This window comes from Ornithorhynchus anatinus, chromosome X3, assembly GCF_004115215.2.
Source record: "Ornithorhynchus anatinus isolate Pmale09 chromosome X3, mOrnAna1.pri.v4, whole genome shotgun sequence".
NCBI lineage: Eukaryota > Metazoa > Chordata > Mammalia > Monotremata > Ornithorhynchidae > Ornithorhynchus > Ornithorhynchus anatinus.
The window spans coordinates 22,452,323-22,469,983 of NC_041751.1; the positions used below are offsets into that span (position 1 = coordinate 22,452,323).

The 17,661-nt window shown below is 52.1% G+C and overlaps 1 protein-coding gene across 4 annotated transcripts in view; it reads left to right on the forward strand.

The window, feature by feature from the left end:
* The first annotated feature begins 1,054 nt into the window (after positions 1-1,054).
* The window catches only part of LOC103169698, a 92,672-nt gene continuing 76,065 nt past the window's right edge, over positions 1,055-17,661 (forward strand). Inside the window, exons 1-6 of one of the 4 annotated variants that reach the window (XM_029053978.1) lie at positions 1,055-1,147; positions 6,681-6,895; positions 9,301-9,537; positions 12,114-12,311; positions 13,884-14,096; positions 15,389-15,601. In XM_029053978.1, the coding sequence (XP_028909811.1) occupies positions 6,757-6,895; positions 9,301-9,537; positions 12,114-12,311; positions 13,884-14,096; positions 15,389-15,601 (1,000 nt within the window). In that variant the 5' untranslated portion in view covers positions 1,055-1,147; positions 6,681-6,756. Of the gene's footprint in view, positions 1,148-1,356; positions 1,438-6,680; positions 6,896-9,300; positions 9,538-12,113; positions 12,312-13,883; positions 14,097-15,388; positions 15,602-17,661 lie in introns of those variants that run through there. The other 3 variants (XM_029053979.1, XM_039910596.1, XM_039910597.1) reach the window with 3 other exon arrangements.

Consider the following 17,661-nt stretch of genomic DNA (forward strand, 5'->3'; position numbering starts at 1 on the left):
CGAGTGAATGAATGAAAAGATTAGCACCAGAGGAGTGAAGTGTACGGACTGGGCTATAGAAGGAGAGAAGGAAAGTGAGGTAGGAGGGGGCAAGGTGATGGAGAGCTTTGAAGCCTATAGTGAGGAGTTTTTTCTTGATACGGAGGTTGATAGGCAACTCCTGGAGATTTTTGAGGAGGGGGGTGGCATGCCCAGAACGTTTCTGTGGAAAGATAATCTGGTCAGCGGAGTGAAGAGGGGAGAAACAGGAGGTTGGGCGATCAGAAAGGATGCTGATGCGGTAATCAAGTTGGGATATGAGTGATTGTATGGGTAGTGGTTTGGATGGAGAGGAAAAGGCGGATCTTGGCGATGTTGTGAAGGTGAGACCGGCAGGTTTGGTGACAGATTGGATGTGTGGGGTGAATGAGAGAGAGGGGTCAAGGATGATACCAAGGTTGTGGGCTTGTGAGATGGGAAGGATGGTAGTGCTGACCACAGTGATGGGAAAGCCGGGGAGAGGACAGGGTTTGGGAGGGAAGACAAGGAGCTCAGTCTTGGACATGTTGAGTTTGAGGTGGCAGGCGGACATCCAGGTGGAGACGTCCTTAAGGCAGGAGGAGATGCGAGCCTGGAGGGAGAGCGAGAGAACAGGGGAGGAGATACAGATTTGGGCATCAAATATATATCTAAACGCTACATACAGTGCCTGGCACAAAATAAGGCCTTAGCAAATACATAACAAAGGGGCAGCTTCAGGGGAATCAGGTAAAGATCTGCTTGCCTCTTCCAGCCCCACGGCCCCTATATACGTATCTGTAATTTATTTATATTAATGTCTGCCTCCCCCTCAAAACTGTAAGCTCCTTGTGGACAGGGAATGTGTCTACCAACTCTGTAATATTCTACTCTCCCAAGCACTTAGTTCAGTGCTCCGCACGGAGTTAAGCGCTCAATAGAAACGATCGGGTAAAGCTTCAGCCTGCCTCAGCCCCCCGCCCTTCCCGCCTCCCCGCCCATAGTAACGCGCCTGCGCGGTAGCTTCATGTGGGCAGGGAGAGAGGCACGTGGGCAGGGGAGAGGCACGTGGGCAGGCGCAGTGGCACGTGAGGAGCAGTTACTCTACTCTGACCTCTCCCCTCCCGCCAGCCAATTTTGAGGGAAAACGGTGAGGAGGGAACGATTGGCACCCGGGATTGGCGACCCCGGGGTCCCGGGGCCCCGAGGGGCAGGGCCGCGTCGACGGGAAAGGCGTCGTGTCGAGTCTTTGTCCGTCCTTTGCGGTCACCCCCTCCCCTGGGCCCTGATTAACGATAGAATCTCCCCAGCTCCTCGTGCCCCCCCCACCCAGCAACGCGCATGCTCCGTAGCCTCACGTGGCCAAGCGGAGGCCCGCGAGGAGCAGTTAATCGAGTCTGACCCCTTCTCTCCCCCAACAGTCACTTTGGCGGGTAAAAGGTGAGGAGGGAACGATTGCTAGCCCGGGAATGGCGACCCCGGAGGCTCGGGCCCCAGAAGGGCAGGGCCGCATCGACGGGGAAGCCGTCGTGTTGGAGCTTGGTCCGGTGAAGCCTCCCCGGCCCCACTAACGTCCTCCTTCCGTCCCCCGTCACCAGATCCCAAGCGTCCCGGGGGCTTCCGCCCTCATGGCGGGCCTCCTGAGCCCCAAGCTCCGGCCCAGCTGATGCCCCAAGTAGGGGGAGGGAGGGGAGAGGGATCCGCCCCACCCTCGGGAGGGCCCCCCTCGGCCTGCCACGCTCCCTCCAATCCCGGTCCTGGCCTGCCCTCTCCATCCCTGCCGTGTCATACCCCACTCCATCCCCACCCAAGCCCTACCACCTATCCACACCCCATTCCTTCCCCACCCCACTCCCCACCCTTTTCCATCCATGCCCACTTCATTCACGCCCTGGCACTCATCCATACCCCATTCCATCCATGCCCACTCCATTCACGTCCTGGCACCCATCCACACCCCATTTCATCCATACCCACGCCATTCACACCTTGCCACCCATCCACACCCTATTCCATCCATGCCCACTTCATCCACACCCTGCCACCCATCCAGGCCCCATCAATCCCCACCCTGCCATGCCCCATTCCATCCACGCCCTGCCACCTACCCACTACCCATCAGTCCCCACCCTGCCATGCCCCACTCCATTCACTCCCCTTCCATCCCTGCTATGCCCTATCCCACTCCATTCCCTCCCTGCCACTCCCCTTCTTCATACCAGCCTGCAATGCCACTCTCTGTCCCTGCCCTGCCCACGAGTTGCTGTACACCTTCTGTGCCCTCCATGCGCTTGCAGCCTAAAGGGGGAAACAGACGTCAAAACAACTTTAGACATCGGAAAGCCCAGACACCCTTTTCTCTCGCTCTTCCTTCAATTTCATCAGCCTGAGCTTATCTCCTCTTCCTCTCACTTCCCCTCTTCTCTTCCTTCTCCCTCTTCCATTCATTTCCCTTCTTCCTCTTTTTTTCTCTCCTTCCTCTCGCTTCCCCATTCCTCTCACTTCCATCTCCTCTCTCTTTCTCATTTCCTCACTTCCCCTTCTTCGTGCTAACTAACCCCTTCCCCCTCTTCCTCTCTCTTCCCCTCTTTCCCTCGTTTCCCCTTCTTCCTCTCACTTCCCCCTCTCACTGGCTCCTCCCTCTTTCACTTGCGTCCCCCTCTTGGCATTCTTCCACTTCCTCTAGCTTCCTCCTCTTGTATTTGCTTCCCCTCCTTCCTCTCACTTCCCACTCTTCCTCTCGCAGCCCTCTTTTTCACTCCTCTCTCTTTCAAATGCTGTATCCTCTTCCTTGGGGTTCCTCCATTTCCCCTGTCTTCCTCCTCTTCTGTTCACTTCCCCCTCTTCCTTTCACTTCCCCCTCTCACTTCCCACTTTCACTCAGTTCACTCTCTTCCTCAGGGTTCCCCCACTTCCCTCGGTTTCCTCCTCTTCTATTCACTTCACCTGCTTCTCACTTCCCCCTCTCTCACTTGCTTCTCCCTCTTTCATTTGTTTTGCCCTCTTCCTCAAGGTTCCCCCACTTCCCCTGGTTTCCTACCCTTCTATTTGCTTCCCCCTCTTCCTCTAACTTCCCCCTCTTTCACTCTTTACCTCGGGTTTCCCCCACTTCCTCTTACTTCCCTCACTTCCACTGCCTTCCCCCTGTTCCTCTCCCCACCAACAGCCTCCCTGCCTCCATCCCTTGTCACTCCCACCCCAACAACCGACCCACAGAGCAATCCTTCTACAGTGCTTAGAACAGTGCTTGGCACATAGTAAGCACTTAATAAATACCATCATTATTATTATTGTTAGGGAAATGTTTGAGGAATACTCACCCCAAATCAAAGGGCCAGAAAGGTCCCATTCTGTGCACTAAGAGTGATCCCAGGAGACAAGGGGGTGGAAGGGGGGGAAGGAGTTTCCAGAGGTGGGAAATCCTCAATATCCAAGATTAGGTGGAAGGAACATGAGGGTGAAACAATCTTCTTGAGTGGGAATTGAACATCAGCTGTGGCAGGGAGAACACTAGACCAAAAGGGAGAGGGAAGTTTCAACTAGTGTGTGTGCTCAACAGACCCTCCGCGGCAGATCCTTGTGCCCAGGAACAAGGACTGGGGTGTGGAATAGGTGGACATTTGGATCCCAGAATTATTAACCCTCCTCTGGACCGGAAGCCCTATGTGGGCTCCCCTCTCTACTGTAAACTCATTATGAGCAGGGAGCATGTCTTCTAATTCTGTTGGATTGTACTCTCCCCAACGCCTAGTATAAGGCTCTGCACGTAGTAAGTGCCCAATAAATACCGTTGATTAGGCAGGGTATATGTACTCTGCTGTATCGTGTTCTTTCAGTCCTTACTGCAGTGCACACAGTAGGCAATCAATAAATACCACTGATTTATTGAGAAGCAGCATGGCTTAGTGGAAAAAGTAGGGCATGGGAGTCAGAGTCCGTGGATTCTAATCCTGGTTCCGCCACTTTTCAGCTCTGTGACTTTGGGCAAGTCACTTAACTTCTCTGTGCCTCAGTTACATGGCTCAGTGGAAAGAGCCCGGGCTTGGGAGTTGGATGTCATGGGTTCGAATTCCGGGTCTGCCACTTGTCAGCTGTGTGACTGTGGGCAAATCGCTTAACTTCTCTGTGTCTCAGTTATGTCATCTGTAAAATGGGGATTAAGACTGTGAGCCTTATGTGGGACAACCTGAATACCCTGTATCTCCCCCAGTGCTTAGAACAGTGCTCTGCACATAGTAAGCGCTTAACAGATACCAACATTGTTATTATTATTCTCTGTGCCTCAATTACCTCATCTGCAAAATGGGGGTTAAAACTATGAGCCCCATGAGAGACAACCTGATTATCTTGTATCTAACCCAGTGCTTAGAAGAGTGCTTGGCACATAGTAAGCACTTAATAAATACCATTATTATTAGAGAAGCAGCGTGGCTCAGTGGAAAGAGCCCGGGCTGGGCAGTCAGAGGTCGTGGGTTCTAATCCCAGCTCTGCCACTGGTCAGCTGTGTGACTTGGGGCAAGTCACTTCTCTGTGCCTCAGTAGCCTCATCTGTAATATAGGGATTAAGATTGTGAGCCCCTTGTGGGACAACCTAATTACCTTGTATCTCCCCCAATGCTTAGATCAGTGCTTGGCACATAGTAAGCGCTTAACAAATACCATCATTGTTATTATTATATATTCCTCTAGAATGTAAGCTTCTCACAAGCAGGGAACATGTCTAGCAACTCCGTTGCATTGTACTTTCCCAAGTGCTTAATACAGTGTTCTGCACACAGTAAGCTCTCAATAAATACCATTCATTGATTGATTACTCTAGATTGTAAGCTCTTTGCGGACAGGACACATGTCAGTAAACTCCACTGTATTGTGCTCGCCCAAGAAGAAAGCGCAGTGCTCAACATACAGTAAACGCAATAAATACCACAGCTTTGTGAACTACAAGAATCTTGTGGGCAGGGATCGTATCACCCAACTCTGTTGGACTATACCACTCTGTACATCGTAAGCACTCAATAAGTACGATTGATCTTTGGATTGATCGATCAAAGAATAATTTGTTCCCAAGAGCTGAGAACGTCCCTGCACCTCCCTTTGGAATGTTTTCACTGACTTGGTAGAGTGACTACTGGTTAATAGCGATGAAAGTACAGCAGTCAACCAGATGGGGGCATTTATTGAGCATTTGTGTGCAGATCAATCTACTACACGCTTGGGAGAGCAAAGTATGTAGTCACAACCTCCGCTTGCTTAACAGAGCTCTTTCAGTGGATCGAGAAAGCCGTTTCACATGGTATTTGCTAAGCGCTTACTATGTGCCAAGTACTGTTGTAAGCTCTGGGGGAAATACAAGGTAATAATCAGGTTGTCCCACGTGGGGCTCACAGTCTTAATCCCCATTTGGATGAGGTACCCAAGGCACAGAGAAGTTAAGTGATTTGCCCAAGGTCACACAGCAGACAAGTGGCGGAGTCGGGATTAGAACCCACGACGATCATCGTCATCATCAATAGTATTTATTGAGCATCTACGTTGTGCAGAGTCTGTACTAAGCATTTGGGAGAGTACAATACAACAGAGTTGGTAGACACGTCTCCTGCCCTCAGTGAGCTAACGGTGTAGAAACGGCGTAAGGTGCCGTTTTGCAGATTAGGGTGGAAAAGATCAACTGATGCAAACTGGATTATCAGTTAATCAATCAGTGGCTTAAATTGAGTGCTTACAATGTGCCCAGCACTGTACTAACTCACTTGGGAGAGCACAATACAGCAGAGTTGGTAGACATGTTCCCTAGCCTTAAGGGATGATTACTGATTGAACACTTGGGGGTGAATGATATCCCGTGGTTTAGAGTGAACTCTTCCCCTGCGGAAGGAAGGGGGTCCATCACCTCGCCCTTCCCTCTTTCTCTCTCTGTGTCTCACTCTCTATCTCTCTCTGTCTCTGCTATCTCTCCCTGTCTTCTCTCTCTGACTCTGTCTCTCTCCCTCACTCTCTCCCTCCCTTTCCCCCGCACAGGGGCCCAGAGGCCCCTGCATCCCAATTGGTGGATCACTGCCCAGGAAGCCGTGCCCAGTTGTCATTGGCGGAGCCAGAGTAGGACTCGCCACAGACAGGTGGTACGTGCCACTGGCAGGGAGGCAGGGGAATGGCGGGATTGGACTCGGGCCCCCAGAGGCCCTCCCTGCAGGGTCGGGGGCGAAAAGAGGTAGACCAATGCCACCCCTAAAGGGCCTGACCCCATCTTCTTCCTCCGGCTGGCCTGTCAGTCCTGCTGATCAGTATCCCTGCTCTAGCCCGGAAGCCCCTTGTGGGCAGAGACTGGGAGGGGAGGCCGCTGGTGTCCCACCGTCCCTCCAGGATCATATCTGCTCTTCATTCCCCCTCCCCCCGACCTACAGCTCCCGCCTGAGGAAGCCCGAAGCAGTGTGGCTCAGTGGAAAGAGCACGGGCTTTGGAGTCCGAGGTCATGGGTTCAAATTCCGGCTCTGCCACTTGTCAGCTGTGTGACTGTGGGCAAGTCACTTCACTTCTCTGGGCCTCAGTTACCTCATCTGTAAAATGGGGATGAAGACTGGGAGCCCCACGTGGGACAACCCGATTCCCCTGTGTCTACCCCAGTGCTTAGAACAGTGCTCTGCACATAGTAAGCGCTTAACAAATACCAACATTATTACCTCCAGCTTCTCCAGCCCTCCTGAGCCCCGCGTCGGACAGACCACAGGCCAGAGGGAGAGCCCGGTGAACCGTGGCTGTGTGATGGCCGGCCGTAGCCCCCCGTTCTCCAGCACTGTGCTCCCTCCCCGGGATGACCCTGCTGTCGAGTCCAGCCCGCCGGACCTGATGGAGTGCCAAAGCAGTGAGGAGGGACAAGCACCCATTCCACCGGAAATTCCGGGTAAAGTGATCGGCACCAGGGAATTCTAACCCAGTGGGCCCGGGGAAGGAAGTGGGGTCGTGGTGGGAGCGGTGGAACATGAGGGGGTCGGGAGGGGTGGGGAAGATGGCAGGGCCTCAGGGAGGATGGACCCTAGAGGAATGACACCCTCACTGTCATCATCATCATCATCAATCGATGCTATTCATTGAGCGCTTAGTGTGAGGTGAGCACTGCACTAAGCAATGGGGAGAGGACAATATTACAGAGTTGGTAGACATGTCTGTAGTCTAGAGGAGGAGGCAAACATTAATATAAATAAATGCACTGATCGCTTTCCATTCCATGAGAAGCAGTGTTATCTACTGGAAAGCATCCGGTCCTGGCACTTCAGAGGACCTGGGTTCCAATCCTGTCTCTGTCACTTCCCTGCAGTGTGACCTTGGGCAGGTCACTTCACATCTCTGTGCTTCCGTTCCCTCATCTACAAAATGGGGGCTCACTACCTGTTCTGCCTCCTACTCAGATCGTGAGCCCTGGTCGGGACAGGGACTCTGTCCAATCTGCTTACCTTGCATCGACGCCAGTGCTCAGTACAGCACTGGGCACATAGTAAGCACTCAACCAGTACCACAGTCATCAGGGTTCTTCAGCTTGCCAACAGCCCCCACCCAGCGTCTCTTACCAGCTCTCCCTGTGATGGAAACCCAAAACTTAGCCCTCAGCCACATGAGGACAATATGCCCGGCTTCACCCAAGAGTCCTGTGGTTGCTTTCCCGCACAGAATGGGGATGCAGAAGGGGGACGCCCCTCGGGTAGCGTGGGTGGGAGTTTTCTGCCGTGCTCAGAACATCACAGCCCCCTCGCCGCTCTGTTCCTTATCATGCCTGGCATCAGGCGGGGGCTGGCAGGGGCCAGCCAGGGCCCAAATCCCCTGAGGGGCGTTGGGGAGAAATCAATCATATTTATTGAGCGCTTACTATGTACAAAGCACTGTACTAAGCACTTGAGACTGTAAGCTCATTGTGGGCAGGGAATGTGTCTGTTTATTGTTATAATGTACTCTCCCACGTGCTTAGTACAGTGCTCTGCACACAGCAAGCGCTCAAGAAATACAAATGAATGAATGAATGAGAAAGAGCCAATGATCCCCTGGGACAGAGGTCTCCTGGATTTTTGGGAACCCCCAGAGTGGAAAGAGCACGGGCTTTGGAGTCAGAGGTCATGAGTTCGAATCCCAGCTCTGCCACTTGTCTGCTGTGTGACCTTGGGCAAGTCACTTCACTTCTCTGTGCCTCAGTTACCTCATCTGTAAAATGGGGATGAAGACTGTGAGCCCCACGTGGGACAACCTGATTCCCCTGTGTCTACCCCAGCGCTTAGAACAGTGCTCTGCACATAGTAAGCGCTTAACAAATACCAACATTATTATTATTATCTGATTTCCCTTTTCCTTCATCCTTCTCCTTCCATATATGCCAGACCACCACTCTCCCCACTTTGACAGCCTTATTAAAATCACTTCTCCTCCAAGAGGCCTTCTCCAACTAAGCCCTCATTTCCTCCTCTCTCTCTCCCTTCTGCGTTGCCCTTGCACTTAGATTTCCATTCTTTACTCACCTCTCCCTCAACCCCAAAACACTTACGTACATGTCCATAATTCATTGATTTGTATTAATGTCTGTCTCCCCCTCTAGACTGTAAGCTCCTTGTGGGCAGGAAATGTGTCCACCAACTCCATTGTAATATATAATGAACGGTCATGGGTTCTAATCCCGGCACTGCCACTTGTCTGCTGTGGGACCTTGGGCAAGTGACTTGATTTCTCTGGGTCTCGGTTACCTCATCTGTAAAATGGGGATTGAGACCATGAGTCCCAAGGGGGACAGGGACTGTGTCCAAACTAATTTGCTTGCATCCACCCGAGCGCTTAGTACAGTGCCTGGCACATCGTAAGCGCTTAACAAATACTGCAAGTATTATTATTATTATTATACTCTCCCAGTGCTTAGTAGAGTGCGTTGCACAGAGTAAGTATTCATTGAATACCACTGATTGATTGGTTAATGTCTGTCCCCCCTCCCCTCTAGACTGTAAGCTCATTGTGGGCAGGAATTGTATCTACCAACTCTGTTGTATTGGACTCTCCCAAGTACTTAGTACAGTGCTCTGCACACCATAAACACTCGATAAATGCCACTGAATGATTGACTAATTCCTGTAGACTATAAGCTCATGGTGGGAACGGTACGTGTCTCCCAAGTCCGTTGTATTTGTCTCTCCCAAGCATTTAGTACAGTGCTGTGCACACATTAAGCACTCAATAAATACCGTTAATTGACCGATTAATTTCTGGGATCCCCGCGGGCTCCTCGGTTCTGGAGGGCAGGCCCACCATCCACCGCTTCCTCTGATTCTAATGCAGAGCTCCCGGCTTTGTTGGGCTCAGTACCCTCGTGTTCCTCAGACCCCAGAGGTAGGAAGAGGCAAGCCACTGGGCCCAATCCTCAGGAAGGGCAGAAACGGCGGTGGCTGGGCAGAGATGTGGAGGAGTCAGCCTATCCCCCGGACGCAGACCCGCAGAAGGAATCCTGGGACCTGTTTGACTTTGTCAGCCAGGTTGCTCAGTCCCTGGGCAAGGACGAGCCTCTGAGTGGCCCAGGTAAGAGCCATGGTGGTCCCGGGGGGCCTCCCTAGTCGGTCCTGCTCCAATCCATGTGTTATCCTTCACGAAGCGGCAAGGACGGCCTGCTCCCCTCACGCCCACCTCTCCTCTCCATATCACCCCACCCCAACTCATATTCATTCATTGAGTCAGTCGTATTTATTGAGCGCTTACTGTGTACACTGCACTAAGCGCTAGGAAAGTACAATTGAGCATCAGAGACCGTCCCTACTCAACAACGGGCTCATAGTCTAGAAGGGGGGAGACAGACAACAAAGCAAGTAGACAGGCATCAATAGCGTAGGGGTTGAATGGAAGGAATCAAGGATAATGCCATGGTTTCCGGCTTGAGAGAAACGGGGAGGATGATGGTTGTCAACTGTGATGGAACAGGTAATTGGAAGAAGATTCGGGAGGGAAGAGGGACCATTTGCTTTTAGACATGAGTCTGAGGTGCTGGTGAGACATCTGTGAAGAGATGTCCTGATGGCAGGGCCAAATATGAGATTACAGAGGAGAGAGATTTGAAGCCCACGGCCAAGATATTTAATGTAAATGGCCATGGGAAATCAGACCAGGCATTTTCAGCCCTGTCATATCTAACAGACAATGACTCTCCCCTGCTTTAAAGCCTTATTGAAGGCCCATCTCCTACAGGAGGCCTTCCCTGACTAAGCCATACTTTATTCTTCTCCCACTCCCTTCTGCACTGCCCTGACTTGCTCCTTTTAGTCATCCCCCCTCCCAGCCCCACAGCACTTATGTACATACCTGTAATTTATTTACTTATTTATATTAATGTCTGTCTCCCCCTCTACACTGTGAGCTCATCGCAGGCAGGGAATGTGTCTGTTTATTGTTCTGTTGTACTTTTCCATGCATTTAGTAGAGTGCTCTGTGCCCAGTAAGCACTCAATAAATACAACTGAATTATTGAATGAAGGAATGAACCTACTCGCCGTACCCCCATCTCATCTGTCCCGCCATTGACCCCTGGTCCACATCCTCCCTTTTTCCTTTTAATAATAATTGATAATAATTGTGATATTTGTTAAACGCTTACTATGTGCCAAGCACTGTTCTAAGTGCTGAAGTAGATACAAGCTAATCAGGTTGGACACAGCCCCTGTCTCCTGTAGGACTCACACTCTTAATCCCCATTTTACAGATGAGGTAACTGAGGCCCAGAAAAGTGAAATCACTTGCCCAAGGTCACACAGCAGACACGTGGAAGAGCTGGGCATAGAACCCAGATCTTTCTGACTCCTAGACCCACGCTCTTTCCACTAAGACACGCCACTTCTCTTTTCGTTTTCTTACAGTATTTGTTCAGAGCTTACTCTGTGCCAGGCACTGTACTAAGCTTTGGCGTAGATGCAGGGGAGTCACGTTGGACACAATCCCTGTCCCACAGCGGGCTCACAGTCTAAATTGGAGAGAGGAGGATTTAATCCCCAGTTTACAGATGAAGGAACTGAGGCACAGAGAAGGGAAGTGACTGGCCCAAAGTCACACAGCAAAGTGGCAGAGCCGGAATTAGAACTCAGGTCCTCTGACTCCTGGATTCTTTTGCACTAGGCCTCGCTGCTTCCCTGGCCTGGAACTCCCCGTTCACCTTCGGCAATCCACCACCCTCCCCACCTTCAAAGGCTCACTGAAATCACATCTCCTCCAAGAGGCCTTCTCACACTAATCCCTCATTTCCCCTACCCGCTAATCCCTCTGCATCACCAACCCGCTGCCTGTGAAACCTTTCAAGTAGTTTGATACTCACCCTATCCCCCAGCACTTTTTTCACTTCTTTATTCTCTACTGTTTCCCTTGTCAGTAATTTATTGTAACATCTGGCTTCTGCTCTAGACGGTAAGATCCCTGCGGGCAGGGATCACATCTACTAACTCTGTTCTATTGGACTCTCCCAAGGGCTTAGTACAGGGTTCAGCACATAGTAAGCACTCCATAAATACCGTTGATTGATTGATTGTTGGGTTGGGAAAGTCTTTGAGACCCTCAGGCCCGTTCCAGGGGGAAGGGCTTCATGGGTGTCATGGATGTCATGGGTGTTTCTGAGAGCCCCCACCACCCCGCCCACCGCTGTCCCTTGGAAATCAGTCGGTCAGTCAGTAGTATTTATTGACCGCTTAGTGTGTACAAAACACTGTACTAAGTGCTCGAGGGAGTCCAGTAGAACAATATAACCAACACATTCCCTTCCCACAGTGAACTTACAGTTTAGGGGATGAACTCAGAGTCTAGAGGACGAGCTTAGAGTCTAGAGGTCTTGGAAGTCTTCTTGATCATGTCCTCCATCGATTTCCTGATGCCCCGCCTGTCCTCCCCATTGGCTTTCTGCCCTTTCCTGCTGTCTTAGGAGCTGGCGGACTTGCCCCAGCCTTGCCCTTGCCCTGAACATGCCTCGGTTGTGGGCAGGGAACGTGTCTGAAATACTGTTATGTTGTACTCTTAGTAGTGTTCTGCATACAGTAACTGCTCAATAAATACCATTGATTGTTTGATCAATTGGTTGGAAAGACAAAGCCAAATGACTGATTCCCATTTCCTCCACTTTGCAGCTTCTTCCCGGTACCCCGTCCATGCTCCTGCAGCCCTGGTTGTCGGGGAGGAAGAGGGTCCGGCCCACGAGGAGTTGGAGAGAGTCATCGATGAGCTGCAGGTGAAAGACTCATCCTGCTGGACCCTCCCGGATGATGTGCTGGATTACCTTGCCGGAGATTCCGATGCACCCGGTCCGGGGACCAGAGCCCCGCCAGGTGAGCCCAGCGAGGGAGCATCAGCTGCCATCACCACCAACACCATCAGGCTTGGGTGGGGGTCCCAGTAACAAGGGGACAAAGACATCCAGGATCCCGTGGGGTCGAGGAGCTTCTGGGACTCGGGAGTGACCATGGCTGTGTCTGCTGAGCCTCAACCCCTCCAGGAGCCTGTTTACCTGGGATGGTTCTTTCTTTTTATGGTATTTGTTGAACGCTTACTGCAGTAGATACAAGTTGATCAGGTCAGACACGGTCCCAGTCCCACATGGGGCTCCCAGGCTAAGTTGGGGGGAGGAGGATCTAATCCCCATTTTGCAGATGAAGTAACTGAGGCACAGAGAAGTGAAGTGACTTGCCTGACTTCACAGAGTAATCGGCAGAGCTGGGATTAGAACCCAGGTCCTCCAACCACCAGGCCTGGGCTCTTTCCAAAAGGCCAGAAGCAAAGTGAATCCAACAAGGCTTTGAGGGTGGAAAGAGTGGTGGTTGCGCATATATGGAGGGGGATGGAGTTCCAGGCTAGGGGGAGGACTTGGGAAAGGGTTCGGCAGTGAGATAGATGAGCTCAGGGCACAGCGAGGAAGCTGGAGCTAGGGGAATGGGGTGTGGGAGCTGGGCTGTAGTAAGGAATCAGGGATGTAAGAAAAGGAGGGAGTCAGGTGTTTCAGGACTTTAAAGCCAATGGTAAGGAGTTTCTGTTTGATGCAGAAGTGGATGGGAAACCACTGGAGATCCTTGAGAAGTGGGAAGATGTGGACTGAATGGTTTTTTTTTAGAAAAGTGATCTGGGCAGCAGAGTGTGGTATCAATCAAGCAATCAATGTCAGTGGTATTTATTGATCACTTACCATGTGCAGAGCACTTTACTAAGTGCTTGGGAGAGTACAACACACAGAATCAGCAGACATGTTCCCTGCCCAGTCAGTCAGTTAGTAAATGGTATTTATTGAGAGCTTACTGTGTTCAGAGCTCCGGACTAAGCGCTTGGAAGAGTACAATATAACACTGTAAGAGACATCCGCTGCCCACAAAAAGCTTAGAGTCTAGAGGAGGAGATAGACATGAATGGAAATAATTGAGCAGTTTATGACATGAAAGTTAAAGGTCTGTGCAAAAGTGCTGTGGAATGAACTGGAGTGGAGAGAGGAGGCAGGTGAGATCGGTGAGGAGGGTGATACAGTAGTCAAGGTGGTAGTAAAGGTTTGACCAGTAGACTGGACCCTGAGCACTGGTCTGTGGAGCTTCAGAGCTTGGAGCCCACTGGGGAAGAAGTGAAGGGCCCACCAGTCCAACATTTGAGAACTGCATGACCAATCTTGCCCCGAGAGTCTGGATGTCTGGATGGGCCGATTTGAAGGGGTGACCAGGGAGGCCGGGAAATCAGAACCATCAGCACTAGCCACTGGTGTGGATGCCAGGTCGGCTGCAGCCTCCCCCTCTGCCCAAACCCCATTTCCCTTCACCCCTTGACCCTGTCACAGGGCCTGGGGCTGAGGAAACCCCTCTGATTGTCTCTCTCCTGAGTTGGGGTCAGCCCGGTAACAGATTGCCATTCGGTCCCTTCCGCAGCCTCCCCCAGTTCCCCAGTCTGCACCCCTGAGACCCTGGTTGCTGAGGAGGGGGAGGGTGCGGGGTGGTCGGGGGAGGCTCGTGAGGAGCTGGAGCAAGTCATCTGTGAGCTGCGGGTGAAGGACACATCCTGCTGGACCCTCCCCGATGACGTGCTGGATTACTTTGCCGGAGACTCCGACACTCCCGGCCCGGGGACCAGAACCCCACCAGGTGAGCCCGGCGAGGGGGCATCAGCTACCATCACTGCCATCACCATCAGGCTTGGGTGGGGGTCCCAGCAGCCAGGGGACAAAGGCACCCGAGACCCCATGAGGTCTAGGAGCTGCTGGGACTAATGGGGAGTGTTCGTGTGGACCCCAGAATGACCACCGCTGGGCCTGCTGAGCCTCAACCCTCCGAGAGCCCATACCTGTTTGCACGGGATGGTTCTTTCTTTTATGGTGTTCGTTGAATGCTTACTGTGTGCCAAGCACTGTTTCAAGCACTTGGGGTAGATATAAATTGATCAGGTCAGACACAGTCCCTGTCCCACATGGGGCTCACAGACTAAATTGGAGGGAGGAGGATTTAATCCCCATTTTGTAAATGAGGTAACTGAGGCACAGAGAAGTGAAGTGACGTGCCCAAGGTCACAGAGAAAGCAATGGGCAGAGCTGGGATTAGAACCCAGGTTCTCTGACTCCCAGGCCGTGGATGTAAGATAGGAGGGAGTCAGTGTTTCAGTACCTTAAAGCCATTGGTAGGGAGTTTCTGTTTTATGCCCAGGAAATGGGCAACCACTGGAGTTTCTAGAGGAATGGGGAGATGTGGACTGAACGTTTTATTAGGAAAGTGATCCAGGCAGCGGAGTGTAGTATCAATCAATCAGTCAGTGGTGTGTATTGAGCACTTACCGTGTGCCGCACACTGTAGTAAGCACTCCAGAGAGTACAGCAGCACAGAATCAGCAGACATGTTCCCTGCCCAGTCAGTCAATGGTATTTATTGAGTGCTTACTGTGTGCAGAGCACTGAACTAAGCGCTTCAGAGGGTACAGTGTAACACTGTACCAGGTATCCCCTGCTCACAACAAGCTTACAGTCTAGAGGGGTAGACAGACATGAATATGAATAATCAAGCAGTTTATGCCATACAATTTAAAGATCTGTGCACAAGTTCTGTCCCCAGAGCACTGTTCCGCGGGGCTTCAGAGCTTGGAGCCCACAGGGGAAGGAAATGAAGGGCCCACCAGTCCAACATTTGAGAGCCACATGACCGATCTCTCCCCAAGAGTTTCGATGGGCCAATTTGAAGGGGTGACCAGGGAGGGCGGGAAATCAGAACCATAGGCACTAGTCACTGGTGTGGGTGCCAGGTCAGCTGCAGCCTCTTCTGCCCAAACCCCATTTCCCTTCACCCCTCGTCCCTGTCATGGGGCCCGGGGCTGGGGAAACCCCTCTGACTGTCTCTGTCCTGAGATGGGGTCAGCCCAGTGACCAATTGCCATTCGGTCCCTTCCGCAGCCTCCCCCACTTCTCCAGTCTGTGCCCCTGAGGCCCTGGCTGCTGAGGAGGGGGAGGGTCCGACATGGTCCGGGGAAACCCACGAGGAGCTGGAGCGAGTCATCCTTGAGCTGCGGGCGAAGGGCCCATCCTCCTGGGCCCTCCCAGATGACATGCTGGATTTCATCACTGGAGATTCTGACCCACCCAAACAGGGGGCCCAAGCCCCACCAGGTGAGCCCAGCGAAGGGGGGTCAGCCGCCAACATTGCCAACACCGTCAGGCTTGGGTGAGGGTCCCGGCAGCAAGGGGACAAAGGCAGCTGGGCTCCGTGGGGTCTAGGAGCTGCTGGGGGCCTTGGGGAGTGGTCGTGTGGACCCCAGGCTGACCACGGCTGTGTCCGCTGAGCCTCACCCCCTCTATGAACCCACACCTGTTTGCCTAGGATGGTTCTTCCTTTTTAAGGTATTTGTTGAATGCTTACTGCGTGCCAAGCATTGTTTCAAGCACTGGGGTAGATGCACGTTGATCGGGTCAGACACAGTCCCTGCCCCACATGGGGCTCACAGACCAAGTTTGAGGGAGTAGGATTTAATCTCCATTTTGCAGATGAAGTAACTGAGTCACAGAGAAGTGAAGTGACTTGCCCGAGTTCACAGAGAAAGCAATCGGCAGACCTGGGATTAGAACCCAACTCCTCTGACTACAGGCCTGGGCTCTTTCCATTAGGCTACGCTGCTTTTCAAAGGCAAAGTGAATCCAGCAGGGATTCAAGGGTGGAAAGAGGGGTGGTCGGGCGCATAACATGATAATAATAATATTGATAGTATTTGTTATGCACTTACTAGGTTCCAAGCTCTAAGTGTTGGGATAGATTCAAGGTATTAAGATTGTCCTACATGGGGCGGGGACTTGGGAAAGGAGTCGGCAGTGAGATAGGTGAGCTCAGGGCACAGTGAGTAAGCCAGCGTTAGAGGAACAGAGTGTGTGTTGGGGATGTTATACAGAATCATGGTTGTAAAATAGGAGGGAGTCAGATGTTTCAGTACTTTAAAGCCAATGGTAAGGTGTTTGTGTTTGATGCGGAGGTGGATGGGAAACCACTGGAGGTCCTTGACGAGTGGGGAGATGTGGACAGAACGTTTTTTTTAGAAAAGTGATCTGGGCAGCAGAGTGTGGTACCACACAAGCAGTCAGTCAGTGATATTTATTCATCACTTACTATGTGCAGAACACTGTACTGAGTTCTTGGGAGAGTACAGCACAACAGAATCAGCAGGCATGTTCCCTGCCCAGTCAGTCGGTGGTATTTATCGAGTGCTTACTGTATGCAGAGCACTGTATTAAGCACTTGGGAGAGTGCAATATAAGATTATAACCTACATCCCCTGCCCAAAACAATCTTACAGTCTAGAGAGGGAGACAGACATGAATATGAATTAAAACAAGTAATTTATAATATGTAATTTTAAGATCTTTACACAAGTGCTGTGGGATGAACTGGAGTGGGGAGAGACAGGAGGCAGGTGAAATTGGTGAGGAGGCTGATGCAGTAGACAAGACGGCAGTAAAGATCTGACCAGTTGACCGGGCTCTGAGCACTGATCCACGGGGCTTCGGAGCTTGGAGCCCACTGCGGAAGGAAATGAAGGGCCGACCAGTCCCACATTTGAGAGCCACATGATCGATCTTACCCCCTAGAGTTTAGATGGGCCGATTTGGTGGGGTCACCGGGGAGGGTGGGAAATCAGAACCATCAGCACTAGACATGGGGTGGGGGCAGGGGATGCCAGGTGGGCTGCAGCCTCTCCCTCTGCCCAAACCCGATTCCCCTTCACCCCCAACCTCATGGGGCCTAGGGCCAGAAAACCCCCTCTGATTTTCTCTCTCCTGAGATCAGGTTGGCCCACTGACCAATTGCCATGTGGTCCCTTCTGTAGCCTCCCCCAGTTCCCCAGCCCGCACCCCTGCAGCCCCAGATGCGGGGTATGGGGAGGGTCCGGTATGGTTAAGGGTGGCCCAAGAGGAGCTGGAGCAAGTCATCCATGAGCTGCAGAGCAAGGATGCATCCTGCTGGGCCCTCATGGACAATGTGCTGGATTACTTCGCCGGAGACTCCGACCTGCCCAGCTCACATTCCCAAGCCCCACCAGGTGAGCCCTGAGAGGGGTCATCAGCCACCACCACCACCGACACCGTAAGGCTTGGGTGGGGGTCCTAGCAGTGACGGATCCCATGGGGTCTTAGAGCCGCTGGGAGCTTTGGGGAGTGGTGGTGTGAATCCCGGGCTGACC